This window comes from Emys orbicularis, chromosome 11 (genome assembly GCF_028017835.1).
Source record: "Emys orbicularis isolate rEmyOrb1 chromosome 11, rEmyOrb1.hap1, whole genome shotgun sequence".
In the NCBI taxonomy this organism is placed as follows: Eukaryota; Metazoa; Chordata; order Testudines; family Emydidae; genus Emys; species Emys orbicularis.
In genome coordinates this window covers 18472636-18500633 of record NC_088693.1, presented here as the reverse complement: position 1 = coordinate 18500633, position 27998 = coordinate 18472636, and the positions used below count along the sequence as shown (strand labels likewise).

At 41.4% G+C, this 27998-nt stretch overlaps 1 protein-coding gene across 1 annotated transcript in view; it reads right to left on the bottom strand.

Moving 5' to 3' along the window:
• The window catches only part of R3HDM1 (R3H domain containing 1), a 98342-nt gene extending 73946 nt beyond the window's left edge, over positions 1-24396 (bottom strand). Inside the window, exons 1-5 of the mRNA XM_065413729.1 lie at positions 24314-24396; positions 22337-22547; positions 10902-10943; positions 10350-10439; positions 613-727 (exon numbers count right to left, since the gene is read on the bottom strand). Of these exons, the coding sequence (XP_065269801.1) occupies positions 613-727; positions 10350-10439; positions 10902-10943; positions 22337-22507 (418 nt within the window). The 5' untranslated portion in view covers positions 22508-22547; positions 24314-24396. The remainder of the gene's footprint in view (positions 1-612; positions 728-10349; positions 10440-10901; positions 10944-22336; positions 22548-24313) is intronic.
• Between the last annotated feature and the right edge of the window lie 3602 nt (positions 24397-27998).

The window sequence follows — 27998 nt, the reverse complement described above, 5'->3', positions numbered from 1 at the left end:
TTCCCTCCCCCCAGCCGCAATAAGAGATTTTTTCCCCCTTATTTTTAGAAGTGAGGTAAGTTTTCAATTACATCTTAGAAGGTTTAAATCAAAATCTTTTCTCACTGAATTTTCCCTCCACCTATTATGTACTCATACTATCTTCTTAATATTGGGATTCTGGCAATGAATGACATTTAAGCATTGGTTTCCAAACACAAAGAATTACACTGTCCACAAACAGATACACTGAGTAGGTCACATTTAGGCTTATCAATTTTCTCTCTCTCTAAATTGAAGAAAGTAAATTCCATCCATTTCTCAACCACCACCATGAAAAATTAAGCAGAGGGGATCTGCTGTTCACCCAAGTGCAAACGTTAGTGCATCAAAACTTGTGCATGTTGTGTTTACACATAGAAACTGCACATGCACAAGTGGACCTTGGGGTGAGGTTCCAAAGAAGGATCAGGCCTGAAGTCTTTGCTGAAAAACTATATGCATTTGACTTTCAGCACAGCAGAATTATTTACAGTAATTATTCCATCAAAGTCACTCAAGGTTATTAATATGGACGTCTACGTCATAGATAGTTTACTTAAAATATAATTTAAAAGCAGAGTGATAACAAACCTCTTGATAACATTTTTCTGGACAATTTATCACTGGATTTTTCCGTTTCCGTTTCATCTTTTGTGGGCTTCTCTTCTTTCTCAAAAGACTGCGTTAACTGGATCTGAATTTTCTCCTGTTGAAAAGTAAGATCAGTCATAATGGAAACTATTTTAAGTGAGCTATGGCTGTACCAGAAAATTGCTTTGTAACATGTTCGTTCATAATGGAAAAGTAACCAGTGTAATAACTGTCTTCAGATCCTCTTAGAATCAGAGAACCCACTTCAAACAAAAACTGTTATCAAAATGTATAAAGAAGATACGGAAAGTAGACGCATTTAAATATTTTATAGCGCACATACATCTCAAGGACATATCCCATTTCACGATTATATTAAAGTGTTCTAGGTGTTTAAGAAAAATAAAGTATAGGCCAATTTTTTTAAATAGTGAATCGCTCAGTTGATAATTAGGCTCCTCATTGCCAGCTTTTACTCCCTCCACCAAGCAACCGCATTGAGAATGCTAAGTAAGCTTTCATAGCACAACACCAATGACAAGAACTTCTTGAACAAATAGGTTCGAAGGGGGACCAGCTTTCCCAATTTCACCAACAAGTTGTTCACATTTCTTTAATAGTTTAGTGTATTAAGATAATAGCAAATAGTTATTTATACCTAGAATTTTTAGTTTAATATAGGTTTGCTAGCAAAGTATATTTTCATGTAATCCATCACAAAATCTGAATTTATTTATTCAACTGGATACACTGTCAGAGACTGAATCCCCCCCAAATAGAACACAAAAGTTTCCTTTTTAATTTAATCTAAACTAAAGACTAAGCCTACGGGTGACAGGGTAACTTGGCCTTCATACCTGTTTAATCTCTGCTGAGGATGCCCGTGAGGGTGACAGCACCAGTTTTAATTTATTTGTGTGACGACATCTGCATATGGCATTGCTATGCATTTTCAACATTTGAAAATGAATAGGTCTAACAAATGTTGCTGAATTTCTACATTATCTGAAAACCAAAACAATAAATAAATACTGAATTGTTCAAGTTACCTACAGTACATGCTATTTTTCTATAGACATCTAAAGTTCAGTATTTGCCACTACTAATCACAAATATTTTGTTCCTCCATGTATTCATGTCTTAGTCCAAAAGATTCATTTGGCTGAAAACCTGTAGTTTCCACACAAAAATCTTCTCTCAGCTCACTATAAACCTGCGTATAGTATGAATAAGCAATTATTTTCTTCCCTTCATCTGAACTAAAAACACTGGTGGCTCTTCAGTTACCTACTTTATTGTCTTTATGTTAACTTAGAAAAAGGAAACAGTTAATTTCTCACTAGGAAACTGGGTTAGAATAACTTGGATCCACCACTATGATACGCTATTCCACTTCCTTTTATAAGTCAGAACTACGTCAGTAGGTAGAAAGAATTTTCACATCATCACCATTTCCCTCACACCCCCATTAATTTCACCCAGTTTCATCTGACAATTGCTCACTCTACACTTATCCCAAATAGAAAATGTACAACAATAGTTTAAAGATCTTGGTTAATAAATCAACTTTGTTTAAATTTCTTTCCTAATAATGCCCTATAACAATGGATAAGACTGCGAATTTGTCACGGATTGCGTGGCCTCCATGACTTTTGCAGCAGCTGGTGTACCTGGCTCAGGGGCAGTTCAGGCAGCCCCTGAGCCAGTTGCACCGGCCACTGCTGGGGGAGTCTTGGGCCACTGCACCCCATCCCCCAGCAACAGAGTATGAGTGTGGGAGGGGGCAGCGGGTTGGGGTGCTCCCCCTCACTCACCTCCTAGTCAGAGGTGTGGACAGGCAGCTCTGCAGCGCATGCTGCCTCCACTTGAAGGCCAATGGGAGCTGTGAAGCCAGCGCTCTGGGCAGAGGCAGCGCACAGAGCTGCGTGGCCATGCCTCCGCCTAGGAGCTGAGCGAGGAGATGTCGCCGCTTCCAGGGAGCCTCCCCACCCCCCACAGTAAGCGCTACCCAGAGCCCGCTTCACCCCATCCTGCACTCCAACCCCCTACCCCCTCCCACACCCAAACTCTGCTGCTGGGGTGGGCGGGGGGGGGGGGGGGGGAGGAAGAGATGAGGCGCAGAGCCAGGTAGGGAGCCAGCCGGCCCTGCTAACCTCCCTCTCCCCCAGCACCAGCGGGGTCCCGGGTCATGCACTGCTGTCCCCCCCCATGAGTACCTGAGCTGCCCTCCCCCAGCACCCATGGCACCCCTGAGCAGCGCCCCCCCCCCCCCCCAAGTTTTAGTCAGGGTATATAGCAAAAGTGACAGATGGGTCACAGGCCATGAATTTTTGTTTACTGCCTGTAACCTGTCTGACTATTTACTAAAAATACCCATGACTAAATCGTAGCCTTAACAATGGTAAAAAGGAATGCCCCATCTGAACGGATGCCTTTCTTCTACCACCACTGATTCCCCAGGACTGTGATGGAAAGCTTCCTGTGCCTCAAAGGCTGACGAGTCTAATGAAGTATGACCCACTTGCCTGGAAAGTTATAGAAAAAAAATCTATGTTTAGCTTTTATTCCCTAGGTAAGGCTTTGTGTGCTTTGGTCTGTCAGTGGTGAGGCTATTTACTCTAGGCATATTGCCTTAAAAGAATCCACACTGAAATTCAACTTTCTCATCAGAGCTCTTCATTCGCTTGTCTGTTCACATACATTGAGATATTGTTCACTTCCACTGTTAATAGTCATCTGAGTTACCCAGCTTGTAAAGTATCCTAAAATTTATCCTCACTTTCTGAGTCCTCAAGAGCTCTAGAATTTGACTTAAAAGGATTCAGGGCCTGGTCTCCGCTTTCACCCACAGCCTCTGGAATTAACAAGCCTAAGTGGTGACCCAGTGAAAAAATCCAGGCCACTGAGTGAACATATAAAATAGTCCTTGACTTTCATATATTCTTCCTTTGGCTTTTTTTTTTTTTTTTTAATTATTCTAAGGAAAATGTCCTTTAAAGGAGAAAAATCTCAACCCTATTAAGAGACTATGATGGACTCATAAGCAAATAAATTACTAAGATAGAAACAGTCTTCCCTTTATGAAGTTGATGAAGATCTTTATTTACCGGAGGCCGCATACAATCCTAAAGCGTCCAATTTTTGAAGAAATTAGCTGTTCACTTGCCATCATTTGTCTAGATAAGGTATTCTCTTTGTAAGCACCTTGTAATGTAAGACCAAACTGAAAAGGTCTAATACTAAATGGCAGTCTCTGGGATTCACTGCTCCAGTTACAATTTCCATCATTCAATATTAAAATTCCAAATTTTATATTTGTATAATATAGTTTTATAAAATTGCATTTCTGTAGCACCTCTCATCTAGGGATCTCAAAGTACTTTATAAATATTAATAAATTAAGCCTCAACATTCTCATGAGGTATTATCATCCCTCGTCTCTGCAAGAATCTATCAGTCATAAGGGCTAAGTATAACTCAAAGTCTATGAAGTAGACAAAATGATTGTTTCTGGGGCCAAACCTAGAGCCACAGCCCAGCAGTCTGGGATTGCCTTTCCAGCGTGATTATTTAGTAGAACATAGAAGTATTTCATAAAATTTTTTTAAAAAATTGACTTATTGGATAATTCTACAGAAACTCTGGACATGACAGAGCACTTGTGTAAACTTTATAACCACAGATCATTTGTCCTCTAACTAGGTCTGTCCTTAGAAGGAAATGCTCTGGAGGCTTTGCTGCCCAATGCATATTTAGAGTAGTGCGTTGAATGATGTGATCCCCATAATAAAAATGTGTTCAACTCATTTCACGTCTCTCATCCTAACCAGATCTGAAATTCTTGGTTTTGGAGAAGACCACCTGAAGCTTTCTGGAAAGAGGATTCTGACCCAAAAGGAGGGTATGTCTACACTACGGGATTAATCCGAATTTATATAATTTGAATTTAGGAAACCGATTTTATAAATTTGAATGTATTCGGCCACACTAGGCACCATTAATTCGGTGGTGTGCGTCCAAGCTACCGTAGTAGCATCGATTTCCAGAGCGTTGCATTGTGGGTAGCCAATAACATTTAATTGCCAATAACATCGAATTGCGGCCACACTAACCTTAATTCGGATTAACAATACCGGTTTTGACGCTACTCCTCTCGTTGAGGAGGAGTACAGAAATCGAATTAAAGGGCTCTTTAATTCGAATTAAATGGCTTCGTTGTGTGGACGGGTCAAGCGTTAATTCGAATTAAAGCAGCTAAATCCGAATTAAAGTCGTAGTGAGAGAGTTTTTTCCCCACTTGTTGATAGTAAACATTATGAACCTCAGCTTTGACGGAATATTAACAAGATTGGAATTTCCTGCATACAAGACATAATGCATTAAAATACGAGTCAAAAACAAGCTCATTGCCATTCCCAATCATTTTCTTTTCTAATATATGATGACAGTCTTTCCATTCCACTAGTACATCAGGAGGATGTTAAACAACAGCTACTAAAGTTAGACATTTTCAAATTAACAAGTCTGGATGACTTGCATTGAAGAGTTTTAAAAGAGCTGTCTGAGCTTATCACTGGACCGTTAATGTTGATTTTCAATAGATCTTGGAATACTAGGAAAGTTCCAGAAGACTGAAAGACAGCTAATGTTGCACTAGTATTTAAAAGGGGGTGAACAGGAGGATTTGATATCTTTTTTTGATGCGATTACAAGTTTGTTTGATGCAAGTAGTAGTGCTGATATACTTGGACTTCTATAAAACATTTGACTTCGTACACAACATTTTGATTAAAAATAGAATATAAAATTAACACATTAAAAGCTGACTAACTGGTAGGTCTCAAAATATAATTATAAGTACATTGAACAGGGAGGTTTCTAATGAGGTCCCACAGGGATTGGTTCTTGGCCCTACGCTATTTAACATTTTTATCAATGACCTGGAAGAAAACATATCACTGATTAAGTTCACAGATAACACAAAAATTGGGAGAGTGGATGAAGATGACAGGTCACTGATACAGAGTGATATGTATCACTTGGTAAGCGGGGTGCAAGTAAACAATGTGTGTTTTAATATGGCTAAACATAAGTATATACATCTAGGAATAAAGACTCCATACTTACAAGATGGGGGAGACTATCCCAGGAAGCAGTGACTCTGAAAAAGATTTGGGGTTGTCATGGATCATCTGCTGAACATGGAGCTCCAAGCACAATGCTGTGACTAAAAGGGCTAATGTAATCCTTGGATGCATAAACAGGGGAATCTCCAGTAGAAGTAGAAAGGCTATTTATGAATTAAGTTACAATGTTGTCTTTGATATGACCACTATCTTAGCCAGTTGATAGTTTGCCAGTTGTAGAAGGCAACTCAAGGAGCTCCATATCTTTAATTTAACAAAGAGAAAGGTAAGGGGTGACTTGATTAACAGTCTAAGTACCTACATGGGGAACAAATATTTATTTAATAGCAGGTTCTTCAAATCTAGCAGAGAAAAGCAGAACACAATCCAATGGCTGGAAGTTGAAGCTAGACAAATTCAGACTGAAAATAATGCATAAATTTTTAACAGGTAAGGCTACTAACCACTGGAACAATTTACCAAGGGTTGTGGTGGATTCTCTATCACTGGCAATTTTAAAATCATGATTGGAGGTTGTTCTAAAATATATTTTCCAGGAATTATTTTAGGGAAATTCTATGGCCTGTGCTATACAGGAAGTCAGATTAGATGATCACAATGGCCCTTTCTGGCCTTGGACTCTAAATAGCATACCCTAGGGCATCTCTCATCAAAAAACTGAATCAAGCTTGTTTTGACAAGGTTTACTTTCCTTAAATCCACGTTGATTTGCATAAGTTACGCTGCCATGTTTTATTTATTTTTTCTAATCCTGTGCCACTCTCACCATGATTTTTTCTGGGATCAATGTCAAGGAAGTTGGTCTATAATTACCAGAATCATCCCATGAACCCTTTTAAAATATTGCCATCACTTCAGCTTCTTCCAGTCCTCTGGAGCTTTCCCAGTATTCCAAGATTTGTTAAATATCAATATCAATGGCTCAGAGAGTGATTTCGCAGATTTTGAAGTCTTGGATGGTAATTATATGGTTCTACAAGTTAAAAGATGTTTAAACTGTGGCAGTTTCTGTTTAACATCCTCCCAAGTTACTGCTGGAAGAGAAAATATTTCTTTATCACCAAACTGTTAATAAACTGTCCAGCTTCTTTCCAAATACAGAACAGAAATATTTATTAAACACATCTATTTGTGTTCTATTATTGACTATTTTAACATCCTTATCTGTAACAGACACATACTATTGTTGGTATTTCTTTTGTTCCTCATATTAAAAAAATTCTATTTTACTGTCGCCTTAATCTTACTGGCCATATATTAAAAAAACTATAAACTAATGCCTTTAGCTTTCCTTATCAACTGGCTACATTTAATGATGGCTGAAAATAAGAGAATCAAGGGAAAGTCAAGGAAGTGCATTACTTTACCATTCCATCCCACATCACAGTGACAATCTGCACACAACTTAGATCCACAGAAGCAGCAAAGCTTACGAAAGTGGAGGAGAGCTGAGTCCTACACACGGACTTGGAGATAACAAATCCTGCTACTAGCTGGTGTATAGGCATAGACCATATCAAGATAGTGAACAGGGAGCAGCAGAACCTGTGCCTCCTCCAGAGTGAGGAGTCCTGCTAGTAGAAAAGTATGCAGAGAACGAGGCACCGCAAGGACAAGCAGCAGTGCTTGAGCTACTCTCTCCAAGGGCACAAAGCACAGCAGATCCAGTATTACCATGGGCACCTCCTAGCAGGCTGATCACACAGACTTCACCTTTCCAGGCTGGGATAACTGAACTCAACAACTGGGAGAAGGTGAGGTTACTTACCTTGTATGGTAGCTGGAGTTCTTTGAGATGTTTTGTCGCTATGTTGCTCCACATGAGGAGAGTAAGTGAGTGAGTGTGTGTACACACACACACACACTCTCGTGTGGAGCGCGCGCACACACACACACACACTTTTGACTGGAGATTTTTGTTAGCAATGTCCATGCCGTTTGTCCCCCCCATGCTCTGCCCAGCCACTCCAGTTCCTTCTCAACCTCAGAGCGTGGAAGGACACCAAAGTTGAGGGAAAAGGAGGGTGAGTGATGGGGCACCCATAGAGACAAAATATCTTGCAAAACTGCAGTTACTGTACAAGGTAAGTATCCCCTCCTTTGTCTTTGAATTATCATCCCTATGGGTGCTCCATATAAGAAGACTCCATCAGTGCAGAAAAGGGAGTGGATTCTGGTGTCTGCTCTGGAGGTATGTGTTAAGACATTGGAGGAGTGGGAAGGGGGCATGGTTGTCTAGTCTGGTGTGAAAGGGGATGGTGGTGTCTCCTCCTCTATTCTCAGCTCCTGTTCCTCTGCAAGGACTTCTTGAGGAGGGCATGGAGGGACCTGAGGTGTTGGTGGCTGAGAATCTTATGTGAGCTCAAGGCAAGGGGTACAAGGGTTCCAAAAGTCCCACTGAGGAGGGGAATAAGGAGGAGAAGGAGCAGGGCCCCAGGGGTTTTCCTGTTGGCTGATTCCTGGGGTCTTGCCCTTAGGAACACCTCAAAGGAGAAAGGATGGAACGAGAAGGTGGTATAGCCTTGTATGAATATTTCTGAACCAGAGGAAGTGTCCTCTTCTGTGTCCAGTGGTGAAGCTGAGGTCAACAGTACCTTTGTATGAGGATGACTGGGGGTGGGGGTTGCTGGTTCTAGCTGGCACCTGGGTGCAGGTGGGAAAACCTTCCTGGTACGGGAGGGAGAGTCCTCCTCATAGGGGACTGATGTTCCTCCAAAGTCTGAAGGTTCTTGTGTGAGAGGAACCTGGATAATACTAGTGAGCCAGGGGACTGCTACTCCGGGTGAAATACCTCCAGCAGTACTGGGGACAGTACAGATTATCAGTCTGCATGCTCTGTGTGAAGGTAGATGGTACCAGGTGAATAGAAGATGATTTCTTCAAAGAGTCTTTACTCCTTGAGGAGTCCTTCCACTTGGAAGAGTCTGATGCCAGTACTGACTAATCAGTTGTTCAGGGCTGTTCGGCGGTGGCCTTCTAGTTACAAGAAACCTTTCTTGGTGGTGCTGATACCTCAGTACCATGACAGGTAGGAGCCTCAGTGGTATCCACACAAGAATGTGAGGTTTCTGTGTTCTCAGATCTAAGAAGGACTTCTCTTCTCTCTATCAGGGAGACTGGGATCTCTTATATTTAGAGAAAAGCAACAGAGGGTCCTGTGGCACCTTTAAGACTAACAGAAGTATTGGGAGCATAAGCTTTCGTGGGTAAGAACCTCACTTCTTCAGATGCAAGTTATATTTAGAGGTCTTCTGAGAGACTGATGCTGTCCGCTGGACTCAGCTTGCTGGCGATGGAGGGCTGGGAAGAGTCAGGCCCCCCCAAGTTTAAGGAGGCGCTCCATGAGAAGCTGTTTTAATCAGTCTTCCCTCAGTTTGAGATCTGCTCTTGAAGCTGATCTTACACTTTGATAGGATGTGAGCCTCTCCAAGGCAGTGGAGGAATCTAGAGTGCTTGTCACTGTGGTGAAAAGGACCTGTGGCAGATCTGGCAAGGCTTGAATTCTGGGGTCTTGCGTATAACCCACTGGCTGAGAAGGCCCAAGCAAAAAGGGGGGGCCCAACCTTAAAGAAAAAGAGAGAAAGAAAACACCCCCTTTCCTCTCCCCTCCACAAAGCACAAACCATGTTAAGTGAAAACATTAAAATAAATGAAAGAAAAAAACCTGTGTCAATTAGACAGACACTACAGAACTCAGTCTTGAGCTGCAGGCAGTTGAGAAGGAACTGGAGTGGCATAGGTCCGCTCCTCCCTCTATACATTATAGGCAAGGTCCAGTTTAGTTACTAGCAATTAAGATCAATACCACTGTTAAAGCCAATATGCAGAACTTCAAGCTAAACTCAAAACATACACCAGTTTGTTTAATATGTCTTCTAAAAATAAGAAGCTAGCAAATTACCGTATTTTACATTCTAACTATAAAACTGCTCTCTACTTTAGTATCTGAATGATTTCCAGTAGTGCTTGAGCAATTTAAAACTTCTTCAAAAACATGTTAAAGCAGTTGGGAATTAAAAACCAAAAACCAAACCAAGCAAACCAAAAAAAATCTAAGCCACAATTCTAGGTCATGATGAAAGACAAACTACTTTGGCCAAAGGACATTTTGGTCTTATGTTGTGTGTTTAAAAAAAAAAAAAAAAAAAAAAACGGTGAAGGGGGACATAAAGGATGGTCATGATTCTTTGCCAAATATTTGTGAAATAAGGATTTTAAAAATAAATATAAATCATTTTGTTTGCTGTTTGCATGTTAAAACAGATCTAACTGAAGGCTATTAAGTCTGACAAGGTGGGTGAGGTAATATCTTTTATTGGACCATCTTCTGTTGGTGAGAAAGACAAGCTTTTGAGCATACACATAGCTGACGAAGAGCTCTGAATAAGCTTGAAAGCTTGTCTCAGTCACCAACACAAGCTGGTCTAATAAAAGATATTACCTCACCCACCTTGTCTCTCTAATATTCTGGGACCAACACGACTACACCACCACCACCAGCATATGACTAGTAAGTCTTTCTTTCAAATATTCTTTGAAGAGCAAATGACTTCAACTAGGTTTCAGTAGCTTCAGTCACATGATTTTTACCTGAATGTCCTGTGATATTTCAGCTGTGGGAGGCGGTGGAGATTCTTCACACACAGCAAGGCTCCGAACTAGCTTTAACTTTGTATTTGACTAAAGAAAAGTATTTTTAATTAAAAACTACAGTTGAAAAAAACAAATGTACATCAGAATACCTCACACTCAATTAATTGATATTACTCCACTCAATTAACTGCCAAATGAACAACAAATTGGCTGGAATATGCATGTTTAATATTTTAAAATAAAAATCATTTTTGAAAGGGAAAAATAAACAGTTACAGCTTTGAAGTCATCATATCACCACAACAGAATAATTCCAATTAATAAAAAAAATGAAATAAGAGGTGTTGGAAAGGCATTTCCTCTCTCTAGCAATAAGAAGCCACCAAAAATATAAAGGCAAACCACAAAAGCAGACAACTAGGCAAGACAAAAATCCAAAAGCAAAACAAAATCTTTACTGCCAAAAATAAAGGCTATAACTAAACTCAAGCCATTTTTCACAAAGTGACAAGGCTTCATCAAGCATGCCAGCACACAAGTCTACTGTACCTTGGACCTTTTTCCTGTTTGTCCAAAAGATTGCACTGGCCGCTAAATGGTGGGCACAACAAAAAAAAGTTCATATTAAGCTTTATACTTAGACTGTAGGAGACATTTATTAATGCAAAAATCTGCAGAGCAGAAAGACAGTAGTTATTTAATAGATTTGATCATCATGTAAGTAAACACACATGTTTTTAGCCTGACGTTTGTGAGTTATCCCATTTTCCATGGCAAAAAACCCAGGCTTCTCATCTTCATTTTGCATCTTGCAAAACATGAGTAGGGGGGGGGGGGGGGGAGAGAGACTTACCAGTTTTGTACAATTGTTTTACTTTATAAAGTCAGGACCAGTTAACAGTCTCCGGAAAGTCCTACGTTTGTAGTTCTCATGGGGCAATTTCTTTGGCAACATTACAAGAAAGTAGATTTTATAATCCTGCTACTGTTCCCTGAAAACCCACCTGAAGAGCTGTTTATAAGAAGCAGTGCTTTTTTGACAAGGGAAAGGAGTAGGAAATAGCCCACTAACCAAGCAATGTTTCCTCTCCTCCTTTCCTCCTCCCCGAACCCCAGTCAGAAAACCTGACATTTAAAGAAAGAACAATAAAAAATTAATCAATTTTCTATTTTTATATATAAAATAAAATTAACTTACTACGCGTCTCTAGCTATTCTTATGCCTTCTCTCTCTCTTTCTGGCTTAACTCCACCTTTTCTTTATTCTTTCCTGCAATATACTTCTTCCACAGTGCGTACTACTTAGGGTTTGTCTACCGATAATTTTTGCATCTATTTATCTATACTGGTTTAGAAACTGATGTAGCTAAATTGGTGCAAATCCCAATGTGGGGTTGCGCAGTTATACAGGTATAAAGGTGCTTATATTGGTATAGCTTATTGCTGTTACTAAACTGATATAGTTAAATTGGTACAAAAACCTGTGTGTAGGCAAGCCTTTGCAGAAATTGTTTTGTGGATTACCTCCCCAACTGCTTATGTGGAAGAGAAATTAGTATACAAGGAGTAACAACATTTTAAAGAAAATACTACAGAACCACTGAATATTGGAGAATAAAGTATTCAGATTTGTTTGATCTCCAACCTACTGTTGTGATGCCATCAACAGAGTACCTAATGGGGCATCTCTTTGGAATGAGTCTACAAGAGAGGGTAAACTTTACTTCATAGACCTAAAAGAAAGGAGTGAGGGTGAAAGAGATAATTTACGGTAATAGATTTGCTGAAATGGCTCTAATCATATGTACTTGGGCATTCAGCAAGAGTAATGTCTGCTCTTCAATTATTTAAAAAAAAAAAAATCACTTTTGCAGATCATCTTATCTTAAAAGTATCAATAAACTTCAACCATGATCTCAAAAAAAGCTTTCACCTATGAAGTAGAGTACATCATAACAAAATGAGGAAGTGTGAAAGGCTTATAGTATCTCTGGATAACAAGCAGCACTGGTGACCATGCAGTCCCCCCAGAATGTTTCTACGCTCCCCCTATCATCTCTGTCCTTGAGGTTATCACAGATTAGAAGGTTGGGAAAAAAAAAAAACGCACTCGCGATGACATGTATAGTATCTCTGGATAACAAGCAGCACTGGTGACCATGCAGTCCCCCCAGAATGTTTCTACGCTCCCCCTATCATCTCTGTCGTTGAGGTTATCACAGATTAGAAGGTTGGGGAAAAAAAAAAACGCACTCGCGATGACATGTTTTTCGACCTCATATAGTCCTCCCGCACTGATAGGGCACAGCGTAATGCACGGAGGCATTCAGTGGCAGAGGCCAGGAAAGAATTGCTGTGTTTGGTTAACGGCAAAAGTACCATGCCTCGCTAGCGATCCTGCCCGAGCCAGGTCACTGTGTCACATGCACTCTGCGCTGTGTCAGCCTTGGGCGGGGGCATGGCCGCTTTGTGAGCAGGAAGGCCATAGATATAGACATTGCATTAGGTAGTTTCTGTAGCTAGAGAAAACATTCCTGTGCATTCAGCAAAGTCTGTGGCAAAAAAAGAGAAGCCCCGAAGTGTAGTGGTTATCACGTTCACCTAACACGCGGAAGCCCCTTAGTGTAGTGGTGATCACATTCACCTAACACGCGAAACGTCCCCGGTTCGAAACCAGGCAGAAACAGGTCACTGTTCCTTTTTCTGACTCCCCTCCTGCATTTTTAGTCTTAGAACAGACCACGCTGTGAAATTTTACTTTGAATTATATCAATTATGAGCTAAATAATATGGAAGCTTTCTCTAAGTTATAGAGCCGGATTCCTTACCCTTTCAGCTGCTCTGATAAATTAACATTTTTGTTAGGGGTGGAGAGAAATTTTCATAAAGCTTTTTATAGGGACTTAATGCTATCTAGGACTCTGAAATAATCTTAACGTGGCCCATAGAGTGCAATCCTTCGTTCTGGATTTGTCATTTCACAAGTTGAACTGCTCCTTACTACTGTCCAGGCTTCATGAGCCATGGGAGCAAGGGGCAGGCTGGGGTAGGTGCGATCGCGCGGTAATGCCGGCTGGGAGAGCAGCCTGAAGCAGAAGCCTCCAGCTCGCATGATATTCCAGGCAGGACTGAATCTCCAGGAGACTAAACTTAAAGAAGAGAATGACCTGGAGTCACTCCCCTTCGGTGCTCTAAGAGGAGGATAGCCATGTCTGTCCCGGCACCCCTGATTGACCTCACCGAGGTCTGCCAGCTGAGCGGGGCTGAGCGGGACCCCGGCTGGCAGGAGCCAGCGGACGGAGCCCCAGTGCTGGTCTGGGGTTCCGTCCATCGGCCCTGCTCAGCCCGCTGCCTGCCTGAGGTTCCGATCATCCAGGCAGGCAGCGGGCTAAGCAGGTCCGGTGGATGGGACCCCAGAAAAAAGACGCAAAAACAATTGTCTGCAGTTGCTTTCCTGGAAGGAGGGAGGGAAGGGGGGGCCTGACGACATGTACCCAAAACCACCCGCGACAAAGTTTTTGCCCCTTCAGACATTGGGAGCTTAACCCAGAATTCCAATGGGCAGCGGAGATTGCGGGAACTGTGGGAAGCTACTCACAGTGCACCGCTCTGTAAGTCGATGCTAGCCACAGTAGTGAGGACACACTCCGCCGACTTAATGCACTTAGTGTGGACATACGTAATAGACTGTATAAAATCGAATTCTAAAAAAATCGACTTCTATAAAATCGACCTAATTTAGTAGTGTAGACATACCCTTAGTACAGCTTTTGTAACAGTGATGAACATGGAAAAATACTGAAGTGTAGGCTCAATTCCTGTATTATGGAGAGTGTCTCTTCTGATTCATTAGAGAATGAATCATGTACAAAGTTGAACAAATAGTATTTCAGCATAACACAGAATGATATTTAAAAGAGCACACTGCAACTAGAGGCCCTATCCATTCATCTACTGATTAAATTGTAATAATCATACCCATATATAGTAGAGTAGGGTTGAGCATTTGACTAGTCCTAAAATAATTGCTCAATTGACCGGTCAAATAATGTCAAAAAATGGTCAGTTATTTTAAAATCACTAATTTATTAGAACACTAACAAAAGATTGAAACTTTGTCGTGTCCAATAGGCTTAGTCGTAGATAGAGACTTGTGACTAATTACAAAGGACAGTTTATTTAACTGAGTTATTTTAACTCAAATATGTGAAACAATGAAATGAAGCTCTAAAATATGAAATTACCACCTTTTAATGCAACGTTAGGTTAGCATTTAAATGTAAATGTATTCAAGACAGAGTAATTACAAAAGAAAATAAAAGTGAAATTAAACAAACTCATAGCAACTGTACAAGGAAAAAAATAGTTTCTAAATGCACTTATGCTAAGTAGGCAGTAGGACAACTCTTCAAGCAACTGTTCAGCTTTTTTCCATGTGGGGATGGTGGTGGAGAGATGTAATGATTGTGAACCCTTCTCTTCAACCCCCAGTTCCCTTCTGAGTAAATTTCTTTATGTTTGTCTAGGCAGTTTAGATTTTTTGGACGTTTTTCTACATTTTCAAATATATTGATTTCAATTAAAACACAGAATCCAAAGTGTACAGTGCTCACTTTATATTATTTTTGCTTACAAATATTTGCACTGTAAAAAAGACTATTCAGGGCCGTCCTTAGGCATAAGCAGCAGTGTAGGGCACCATGAAATTTGTGGCACCAAATTGTCCCAAATTTCATGGTGCCCTAAGTAGCTGCGTGCTGCATACGCGGCAGCACCAGCCCTGTGAAAAAGCCCTATCCCCTGGCCGCCTGCCCCCCCCCCCCCCCCCCCAAGGGCTGCGCCCACTGCAAGGGGTAGGGCCATCCCTAGGGGGATGTGCGGTCCCGGACAACTCCCTCCGCCCCACCTCTTACCCTCCCCCCTGCTCTGCCCTCAGCCCGCCCCCATTCCACCTCTTCCCCCAGCAACCCCGCACTCACCGGCAGCAGCGGGAAGTGGAGCAGCCCGGCCCTAGCCAGCTCCCAGCCGCAGCGCTCCGCTTCCCGCCGCCGGTGAGTGTGGAGAGGTTGCGGAAAGGATGCTGGCGGCGGGAAGCGGAGTAACGTGGCCCCAGCCCGCTCCGCTTCCCTTGCACCAGCCCCAGCCGTGTCGCTCGGGCGGGAGGGGCGCGCGGGGGTAGGGAAAGTTCCCCTCCCCCGGACTCACCAGTGGTGGGAAGCGGAGCCCCGCGGCTGGGGGCCGTGTCGCTCCACTTCCCGCCACTGGCAAGCGTTGGAGTCCTTTCCCCAACCTCCCCGCACTCACTGGCGGCGAGAAGCGGAGCACCGCAGCTGGGAGCTGGCGGAGTAGAGCTGGCTGGGACCCGTCGCTCTGCTTCCCACCACCGATGAGTCGGGAGGGGTGAACCTTTCCCTAACACACACCCCTGGGGTAATGGCGGCAGGGCTCCAGCGGTGATTTAAAGAGTGTGGGGCTCCCTGTAGCAGCCGGAGCCCCAGACCCTTTAAAGCACCGCCGGAGCCCCACTGCTACCGCGCTATATGCGAACCCGTGTTATATTGGGTTGCATTATAGCGGGGTAGAGGTGTAGAATATTTATTCTAGAAGAGTCCAATCAAGATGCCCAACTTTCAGTTAGTTCACCTCCTCCCTCCCACCCCCCAAGTGGTATTAGCATTTAGTAAACTGAGTTATCAAGACATTTAAGCACCATGATACTATCAAAAACATAGGCTGCTGCCTGCATCAGGGCATTCTTGTTGGAATAACTGACAATATTTGGCCATAGTCAGATAACCGGACAATTGACCAGCTTGCAAGCCTATAATAGAGTCAAGCAGTCAAACAAATACACAAAACTAGAAACGTTTTCCAACCTCTTTCTGACAATATGCTTTTAATAAATCTGCATATTTACCCATATGTATTCAGGGTTTAAAAGCCTCAGCCAAATCAGTTACGCATATGAAATTATAAATCAATCCTGGGAACACAAAACCACACCCCATAAAATAAGGAGTTCACCAACTTGCATTTTCAAAAGGCACCAATACCACCAAAAGAATGACACAGTCCAACATGAAAGTTACCCACAAAACCCAGTACAATAAATGCATTCCATATTTCATTAAGCAGAGTTACAGTAACCAATTACAACTAAATTAAATAGGCAGTGTTGGAAAGCACTTTCTTCATCATTTTAAAGCAGCAAAGAGTCCTGTGGCACCTTATAGACTAACAGACGTATTGGAGCATGAGCTTTCGTGGGTGAATACCCACTTCGTCGGATGCATTCGACTAAGTGGGTATTCACCCACGAAAGCTCATGCTCCAATACGTCTGTTAGTCTATAAGGTGCCACAGGACTCTTTGCTGCTTTTACAGATCCGGACTAACATGGCTACCCCTCTGATATTTTAAAGCATCAAGCATCATTTTAAAAAGTGAAGCAAGTCTCAAGACACGGTGAAATACAACTGTGCATGGAAGGTAACAACTGCCTTAAGTTTCAGGTGGAAACAGCAAGATTTTGATATCCAAATGCACAAATACAAATATATTGATCACCAAACAATAACTCATCTTGAGAGAGTTGCAGTCTGTTTCTCTCTGCTTATGCGAGATTTAACTCAATACACATTACTGTGCTGGGGAGGCAATAAGAATGTATAGGATAATTCTCGGATTGTGGATACAGAAAATAGAAGCACAGATACCATGTTGACAAACAGAACAAATAATAAAAAGGTGAAGAGATCAGTTTAGATAACTATAGATGGGATTCTCTTATATGACTACATATACATGTGAATTCTCCATAACCAAACCACAAGACATTGTGACTAAGGACAGTTCCACACTACAGACTTCAGCAGGAACTGCTGTGTCAGTCAGAGGTATGAAGAAGTGTGCTCTCTGGGTGATCTAGCTGTGCCAGCACAAGTCCGAAGTGTAGAGACAGCTATACTGGCAAAGCGGTCAGCTTTTCCTGATATAGTGTATTTCACTTGTGGGGAATGGTTTTACTATACCAGCACAAGCACTTCACTGGCAGCATATACTAGGTTCCTAAACCAGTAAGGCATTCCTAGTGCAGACACAGGCTAAAACATAACACAAGTGACATGCAGTTCACATTACATTCCATTACATTCACATGATATTTATAGGCATTTTATTCACAGACATTTCTAACGCACTCAGCACTGTGTTACACCACACAACACTGAGGAGCACTGACCAGGTGGTAAGAATGCATAGGTGGCATTTCTGTCTCATTTATTCAATCACAGATAGTGAAAATGGCTGTAATTTCAGGATTTTTTTGAAGATACATGGAGATGCATTTAACAGCATGGAAGATGGAGCCCTGAGATCAGTCTCGAAGAAAAGGCTTTCCACACACACACACACACACACACACACACACACACACACACACACACACACACACACACACACACACACACACACACACACACACACACACACACACACAGTAGGAAATGAGGGAAGGAGAAACCAAGGGGTATTTATGGAGGTTGTGGAATTTGTGTTGGAGAGGAGGAATGAAATACAGGTACAGAAAGAGGTATTTGTTTAAATTCGATTTCTAAAATTTCATCTAATTCTATCAAGAAACTGAGAAATCTACATAGTCATTGAAACCCCAAAATGGAATTATAAATCTTTAACACAAAATTTGTCTTTATTTTATATAATGAATGCATAAGTGTCCTAGCTCCATACCTCGCACAAGCTCTCCCTCCACTACTTGCACTGCTTCCTTTCCACTGCCTCTCTCACCAGTTTCCCAGTGAGACTATCCCCTTCCCCAAATCTCAGACAGCTAGAGCCTTCCATTCCCATTTTTTGTTTGCTAGTGCCAGCATGGGTCTTTATGTTACTTCTGTAATTAATTATTCACAGGGTAATATCACATCCATAAATTAACAATTATTTTTAATGCATGGATGACAGAATATTTATGATTGCAACCCATGTACAACATAAAAAATCTTAAGATGCATGAAAAAGCCTGTTTTAATGTAGTAAAAAAAAAAAAAAAAAATCTATAAGTCAACATGAATGATTCATGGTAATCATTTTTCAAAAAATGGTTAATAATGCCATATGTTCTAACCAACATCAGACTACAAGGTGATTCAAGCAAAAATCTTGTGATAACTTATGTGTTTTTTAGGGCAAAGACTGCCTTCTCTTTTTTGGAAAGCAGAATGCTCTCGCACATTTTTAATAAATATTAAAATAATTACTACTATTATCATGGTGCATATTGTAGGATTGCTACAGTATAGCAGAACACAAAACAATCAAGTTTTCATACTACTCATAAAATGTGTTAATAGCATCTTTTGACAAACTATACAATTCCTAAAATAATTGTGCATAAAATATTTTTACTGTATAGGCTCGTGTCCTTATTAGTTCACTCACTGACCAAGAAGAAATTAGCATACCCAAGCACAATATCCTAATAGATTCTTTCTATAAGACTGCTCTTTCACATATGTGCCTCACATTTCAAAGCCTGTTTAAAAATAACTTGAGAGTCATGAGAGAAAAATTGGACAACTTTAAAAGGTGACTGTCCTTCCCAAATTACAAACTTAAGGCTTCACTAAGCTAAATCCTTACAATCATGGGTAGGCCCCTTATGCAACATACGTAAATGGTTATATATTGTGAGCAGTCAATTTGCTATGTGCTGTACAAAACGGAGAACATAATTCCTACCCTTCAACTAAACAGATGAACTAAACAATGGCTTTATCACAAAGCCATGGAATAAATTCATTTTAATTAATTTTTTAAATAAATAAATACAAGTGTAATGTGATTTTGCTGGCAGATTAATTTTGTAGGCTGGCAGAGAAGAGGATTTTAAGAATGGATTTGAATGGACTGAGACTGCTTGCTGCTCCAGGATAAGGCGCACATTCTAGGCAAAGAGGCCATTATGATGGAAGGAACAAAGGATATGTCTACACTACCACATAATTTATGTCGCTTAGGGTTGTGAATAAGCCACTCCCCTGAGTGACATAAGTTACACTGACCTAAGCGCAGGTATGGACAGCGCTATGTTGGCGGGAGAGCTTCTCCCAACTACATAGCTACTGCTGATTATTGGGGGTGGATTAATTAAGTCAACAGGAGAACTCTCTCCTGTCAGCTTAGCATGGCTACACTAGAGAGCTTACAGCAGCACAGCTGCATCCAAGCAGCCTGAAAGCATTGGGAGAGCTGCAGGAGCAGTTGAAGGCAAAGGGTATGAAGGGATAAGGGCAGCAAATTACCCACAGTAAAAAAACAAAAACAAACAAACAAACAAACAATGTAGCAATGGATCCAAACTGTCTTCTCCAGTGATTTTCACTACATTTGATTAATTTATTCATACACTACTTAAGGAGACAGGCAACATAATTCAGGCACTCTTGAGACTCATGAGTCACTTTTCTTATTCAAATTGTGCTTAGAGTGATGTTTACAAGTGCAAATAAATTACTCAGCATACTGCAACTCAAGTATTCTGGTACTGGGATCCCAACTGTCATGGATATTTAGTTTCAAAGTGTCATCACTGGCTTCCAGAATTGGGAAGCGTCAATTTCACTACATTAGGGAAGGAAGGGAGCAAAGAAAAGCAAGTGTAGAGAGTGCATTAAAGTAATCAGTATTCTTCATGCAATAATATTCTGGCTAGTTTACCTATTTTATCTTGAATAGCTATTTTTATTTGGTCCCCAGAGCATCACCTGGTCCGAGTACTAATAATGGGTAGTTGACAGGAGTTGGGGAGGAAGTTTTCAAGGGAGCAAGTGTGATGCTGTGAGAGGACTGACTCTCCCCAGCAGTGGCATATTCCTCAGGAAGGGTTGCATTCTGTGCGGTCCAGCACAGGAGCAGGAGCACCAAGTAACTGATGGACATGAAAGCCACACCTTCCAGAGCTTTTCAGATTTGGAAACTTAGCAAAGGGATTTAATTTTGTCAAGCTGGAGCGGGCAATGAACCTAATTTAGGAGAGAAATTCTTTTAGAGGTGTTATCTAGAAAAAGCTCTGAAGCTCTAAACAAACAAAACGAGAACTAAAGTGAACCTATTTCTAATCGACATTTGACTAAAAACTACTTTGCAAAACTCAGAGCATGTCTCAGTGGACTCTCTCACCTAGTAATTTCTCTAGTTAGTCTTCATCTGCACTTGAATGTATAGTAAATTTATATATATAGCCTCTCACCACCTACCATTTTAGAATGTAAGCTCTTCAGGACAGTGACCATTTCTTTGAATACAACTATACAGTACCTAGCACCACAAAATCCTGATCACGATTGTCACCTGTGAACACTACACTTAATATCAATATTAAACATTAACTAGCAAGGCTGTAACGTTGTATGGGGCAGGGACTTTTTGTTGTGTATTTGTATACTACCTAGTATGACAGTTACTAAGTCTCCAGCCTAAGGGTATGTCTACACTACCCATGTTATGGTGTGGCCGTGGCAGCACTATGACTTGGGCCATATAGACATCCTTTATCCCCGGGGGAGAGCTCTCCCGGCGATTAAAAAACCCACCCCTAACGAACGGTGGTAGCTTTATTGCCGGGAGCATTGATCCCGGCAATAAAGCGCTATCTATACTGGTGCTTTTCAGCGCTAAAACTTCTGTTGCTCAGGGTTTTTTTCCACACCCCTGAACGACAAAAAAGTGTTAGTGCTGAAAGTGGAAGTGTAGACAGCCTCAGTCCATGACGAGGCTTCTAGGGACTACAGAAATACAAACAGATTGTCATTGGCACAGGAAGGGACATGTGGCTTTTCGTTTGTCTAGACTAGGACCTAAACATGCAGAGCAGCTTGTTTTGAGATATTTTACCTATCATTTGAATTTAAAACACCACTTCTCAAGACTAATAATACACTGTGGTAAGAAAGGAATATTTGTTATTCGCTCTACTGTCTGTGTGTTTGTTTATTTTTAAAAGAGATTTATTTCTCTCAGATCTCCATTGGATATCTGATTAGGCAAACTGGCATAGCAATGATAGCAGGTAGCAATTTGTTTGGCTAGCACTGGCCCAATTTACTAGTGGCGGCTTATATTACTCATGTTCTACAAGGGAGATGAAGGGTACTCAGTTTGTTTGTTTTTTTAAAATGTTATTTTTTCTAGCTACCCCCCTGCCCCAACCCTAGATTCAGTCTTGATGAAGCTAAATTGATATTAAACTCAAATTAAAGTGTGTGTCACAACATTACCACCATAGACTTGTACAGGGCCTGTATGAGAGCATCATGCACAGTTGAACCAGACACCAGAGCTTCCTTCACCCAGAATAATCTTCATGAGATTTTTGTTTTGTTAAGTTATGGACTTTTTAAAATCATGTATTTTCTCAGCCTAAATAAAACTGAATGCCAGGACCTATTCACAACTCTTATCACTACAACTGTGAATCAATATACCTGGGAAACAGCTTAAAACAAAAACAAAAATAAACATCAATGGTAACTTCTCTACAAAGTAAATGCTCAACTTAGTAATGTTGAGACTGACAATGGGGAAATAAAAACAAAATAAAGTTGTTGCCTTGTCCCTCTACAACATGGAAAACTCAATATCCTGCAAGAAGTTCAAATGAACCCAAAGGAAATACTACTACAGATAAAAGCCTAGAGTGTTTTTCCTCCAGTGAGAAACTCGCAGTTTGCCTCCAACCTATTAAAAAAAATGACCGACTATTAAGTATGCGTATTGATAGAAATAGGAAGGTGTGGGGGTGATAGAGGAGATATAATCTTCCAGATTCACCAAAACTGATAAAGTTTGCTTGGCCCTTGTCTAGGAAATATGTAATAAGTAATCACAAGACATAGTGGCAGAGCAAGAGGAAGAACTGTGTTTACCATAATATACTGATGAAAAAGAAGAAGAGAAAGACTTCTTACCGGCATATCATTTTTGTTATCAGTACAACTTTCATCCTTTTCTACTTGAATCTGCTCATGGCTTCTTGATTTTATAAGGTTTTCAACTGGGGTTGCGTCTTTAAATTCAGCCTCTGAACCATTCATTGTATCAGTTTCATCCTTTAGAGTAACAGTATCAGACATCCTCATTAGAGAAGGTTACTTTAAAATTCTACAGGAAATAAGGAACCTTTAAGAAGAGAAAGAAAAAGTATGTATATTTACTTTATAGAGCTGAAATTTTATACTAATTCAAAAAGATTTACACACACACACACACACACACACACACACACACACACACACACACACACACACACACACACAGTATTTTCAATAGACTTTGCCACCAAAAGGACATTTTCCCCACCAATTTTCTCTCTCATGTCTTGGGTCATCATGAATGAGCATTCATCTTAGTTCTATCACCTTAATCCAGATGCTTATACTACAGGTGCACCTTACAAGAGAAAAAAGGCATGAACTAAAAATTTATGCAAGTAGGTCATGGTAGACCAGACATAGGCAAACTACGGCCCACGGGCCACATCCGGCCTGCGGGACCATCCTGCCTGGCCCTTCCCGGCCGGGGAGGCTAGCCCCCGGCCCCTCTCCCGCTCTGGGCGGTGGGGTTGCACGCTCCTGCCGTGCAGAGCTGCAGCATGTCTGGCTCCGGCCGCCAGACATGCTGTTCTGAGCGGCATGGTAAGGGGGCCGGGGCCAGGGGGTTGGATAAGGGTCGGGGGATCCCGGGGAGCTGTCAGGGGACGGGGGGGCAGGGTTTGGATAAGCATGGGAATCCCAGAGGGTCTCTCAGGGAGTGGGGGTGTGGATAGGGGTCAGAGCAGTCAGGGGACTGGGAGCAGGGGGGTTGGATGGGGGTGGGGTCCCGGGGGCGGTTAGGGGACAAGGAGCGGGTGGGGGGGTTGGATGGGTCGGAGGTTCTGAGGGGGGCAGTCAGGGAGCGGGAAGTGCTAGGGGTCAGATAGGGGGCGGGGGCCAGGCTGTTTGGGGAGGCACAGCCTTCCCTACCTGGCCCTCCATACAGGTTTGCAACCCCAGTGTGGCCCTCAGGCCAAAAAGTTTGCCCACCCCTGTGGTAGACCCTCGACTACCTCCCTCCTCCATATCTTATACATTGGTGTTTTCAAATACAACACTGGGTTTCAGTTCTAATAAGAAATTGAAGTTCCTCTAATTCAAGGGGAGAATGTTGATTTGAAAAACTATAGGAAACTGGTCTGGTGGATCAGTAAGCCAACACAATGAACTACTGTACAAGATTCACGAACTGAATGAAAACTTCCATATTGTCTGCTTCCCAGTCAACTACAGTCGACATGAACAATTGTAGATATGACATTACATGTCAAAGGTAATGAAACTGGTCACTGCAAATTTCTTAAGTACCAGAAAGAGAGACAGTATTGACGATTACAATGGTGGAGAAACAGTACACTAGATGCATACTGAGGGATAGCTCAGTGGTTTGAGCATTGGCCTGTTAAACCCAGGGTTGTGAGTTCAATCCTTGAGGGGGCCATTTAGGGATCTGGGACAAAAATCTATCTGGGGATTGGTCCTGCTTTGAGCAGGGGGTTGGACTAGATGACCTCCTGAGGTACCTTCCAACCCTATGATTCTATGATGTACAAGAACAAGATAAACATTCCATAGCTCAAATAAATATTTGGAGTCACCATCCTGCCCATGTCTCCACTTCTTGCAATGCCAGTTGTCAGGAAGATATGAAAACAAATCTACACTTCACAAAAAAACAAAACACAACCACCCCAAAACAAAAAACAAACAAACAAAAACCAATCGCCCTAGGTAGAAAGAACTTAAATTTAAAACATTGATTTTATTTTTACATTTGAGGGATTTTAATTAAAAATAGAAAAACCTAGAGCACAGTTTATGCCAGTCACAGATACAATATTTGTTCCTTATTACCTGATGTATCCTACAGATTTGGAATTGTGGTCTCCCACAAAAATAAAATAAAGTAATCCAACGTTCCTTTTCACAGTCGTCAACCAAGATGTCAGTTGTAATGAACCATCTGGAATATGGCAGGAGGAGTCCCATGTCCTTGTCACCAGTGTAGAATCCTGGACTGAACTATACTGTCTTGGATCAAGAATACCATCCCTTTTAGATGCCTAAAACAAATAAAGACAGTTCCATTGGTAACTTCCATTAATGAAAATCTGGAATATTTCTTGTAAAACTGAAAACCAACCAAAGTCAGCATTTTTCATTTCCATTCAATTTTGTCTGTCATTTTTGTTCTACTTATTTAAACTGGAAGACGCTGTAATGTTTTTCACCAATTTGTAAGGAATTCCCAAAGTATAAATTAATAAATCATTATAATAAACATGTCAGTATGTCTAGTTACACCATGACAAAAGTAACGTCCCTATGCCACAGTTATTTTCTGGAATTGGGCTGTAATAAAGAATTGTTTTAAATATAAAACTTGGGGGGGGGGGAAGAGAATAGTTATTGGCAATTGAAACTCATACAACTCTTGGCAGGATTAATCCTGTAAAAGCACCATATGCAATTCATATTACAAAGCCACATCATCCCCCACAGACCAACCCCAGTACCTTCTACATACTTCCCAAGATACACAAACAAGTTAACGCAGGCAGACATGTCATATTTGGCCATAACACTCTTTCTGAAGGAATATCAGGACTCTCAGAAGCCATCCTATAACCACTCAACCCACAAAGGGCCTGTTTCCTCCAGGACACAACTCACTTCCTCCCACAGAATGCCATCTTTGTCTCCACGGACGTCATCTCCCTACACATCAATGTCCCTCACAAAGATGGCATCGCTGCCTGCCTCAAATATCTACAAGACAATGGACACCACCCAAATATCTACCACAAACACATCAAACTCATCCATTTCATCCTCACCCATAACTTTACATTCAACAAAAAACACTTTGTCCAAACTATGGGAACAGCGGGGGGGCGGGGCTGCACACTCCGGTGGATCAAAGCAAGTTCGATATAACGCGGTTTCACCTATAACACGGTAAGATTTTTTGGCTCCCGAGGACAGCATTATATCGAGGTAGAGGTGTACCTTCTTATGCTTATCATATACACTTACATATATTGGACTCTTTTTACCCATTACAAGTGCAGCCAAAACTTGGGCTAGAAGGCAACAGCTCTTAAATACATAGCAACACATCATAGTAGTTTGGTACAAGAAATGAAAAACACTGTACCGATAGAAACTGTGGACATAGAAATAAATCTCCAAGGCACTGGAATTAACATCCTCTCTCTTGCAAAAATCTATTTATCACCAGTGGTCAGGAAATTGGTTTTACATATCATCTGAAAGACAGCACAATGCCCCTTCATGTTACAAATGAAGCATTTCCTCAGAGGGAGGAGCACAATGAATTGAATCAACAGCACAACAAGCTGCAGAACCAGGGATTACACTGCAGGCATGACCAAATCTGATCACACTTAGTTTATGAAATTTGATGAGATATGCAGCCTGAGGTGCTATGTACATATTAAGCCAATATGATCCATTTATTAATGCAATTTATATTTTAAGTCATGACTCCAAGTCATAGTGCCCCATGTTAAGTATTTTTAAAGCAGATCATTGTTTTTGAAAACTAGATAGCCAATGAAGTACCTACCACAGTGAATATATATTTAAAAATGCTGATTAGTGCTGCTTCTATTCTCCCCACCCCAGCTCTTCCATATACCCGTTTTATTTACACTCTGGGCAGAAGAGCAAAACTCTTAACCTACAGTGGATTCAAAATGGAATTGAGATACAGCTATCAGAGCTTCCCTACATTGTGAATTAAGACAAATTAACTAAAGCTCTGAAGTTAATGTTCATAAGTTAAAGCATATTAAACATCCATGTTGACGCAGTCATTCAGAAGTAAAGTGGCCTTAGTTTTCCATAGCTTAATCTTCCCTTTCATAAATGTGTCTGTCCAGGAAAATCCTCAGTCATCCTTCCCAGTGCTTGTAAGGACATACACCCCCACCCCCGCCTTTTTTTTGAGTGGGACAGGAGAGAGGAAAGGGACAGAGATGATCCAATGCCTGTGGGTTGTTCATAGGTTTACCTCAACTACTTTGGGTGTGTTAAAACTACATCTGTTTTCTGAGTAAAGACAAAGCCTCTCAGATAAAGGACTTTTGAGGATTTATCTGTTTAGGACTTGCCAAAAGAGCCATTTTAAGTTCTCTGTCATTCATTCCAGACAAAATATACATTTAAAAAATGTGAGAATCTTTTATTAGGGTTCTTGAGGACTAGTAGGTACATTTCTTCTTAATGTGAAGGGAAAGGGAAAAGGACGGGCTTAGAGAGGAAATTCCTTAGACACTCCTTGTACTAATGAAAGACACAATGAGTATGAACAGAGAAGCATTTCACCCAACCTATGGACAGACTTGATGGCTGCAAGAAAACAACTTTTAGGATACAGTCCTTCATAGATAGAGACTAAAAAGGAGAGCACTGCCAGCTTAGGAGGGTAAGACTATGGCCCTGTTTTGATAGTCAAAGGGTGTATTTTTCCAATAGTAATGGGTCAATCAAGTTAACGCAGCCTGATTGAAAATCCTTGTCAAGATGCACACTAGCACTTTTGAAGCAAAGCTGGCTGTATTTTTAGCCTATGGAGGGATCCTAAGGCAGGCAGAATAGATAGCTGCTACTCTGATAGGAAGCCAGGGACCCTGTATTTGGGATGCTTGGACCCCCTTCTGAGCAGCTTTTCTAAGGGCACGTCTTCACTGGCAACGTTAAAGCACTGCCACGGGAGCACTTTAACGTGGCTTGTGTAGTCACCACATAGCACTAGGAGAGAGCTCTCCCAGCGCTCTAAAAAACAAACCAACCCACCTCCACGAGGGGAATAGCTACCAGCACTGGGAGCACGGCTCCCACTGCTGGTGCACGGTCTACACTGGCACTTTACAGCACTGAAACTTCCAGCGCTCAGGGGGGTGTTTTTTCACACCCCTGAGCAAGAAAGTTGCAGTGCTGTAAAGTGCCAGTGTGGACAAGCCCTCAGAAACGGGAGGATCAGTATAAGAGTAGAAGCTGCTGTCATTATCGCATGTGGAAAAGCAGAGAAGAAACTAGAGCTGTAGCATGAGTAGTCCAGCAGAGGGCACCAAAACTCTTCTGCACCCTGACTAGGATAGCTGTTGCCTGCTGATTTGGAGATCAAGGACAAATCCGTGCATTATGAGTCAGTGTCTAGGACACTAACATTTTTTTGTTCTCCCTTTTTTAATTTACTTCCCCATTGCTCCCAATATGTGGGTTATTCTGCAATTGTTCTGAAATTAACCCCACAAAGTAGGATGCAGCCAGTTCTGTTTAGCTCAATATTAGCAAGCCATGTGTTCCAAGTTTCTTTGAACCATCATCCAGCTTGTGTATATAAAATACTTCAACATGATTGTTTGATCTCACCAATACTGCTTCATTTGAAAGAATATGCCACACTGCCCAATGCAGTTAGAATAAGTTAATACAATATCCCAGCATTATGCAGATTCATCTCCTTCCTCTTCCAAAATGTTGGCATGTAGAAAGAGCTTTGTGGACATGG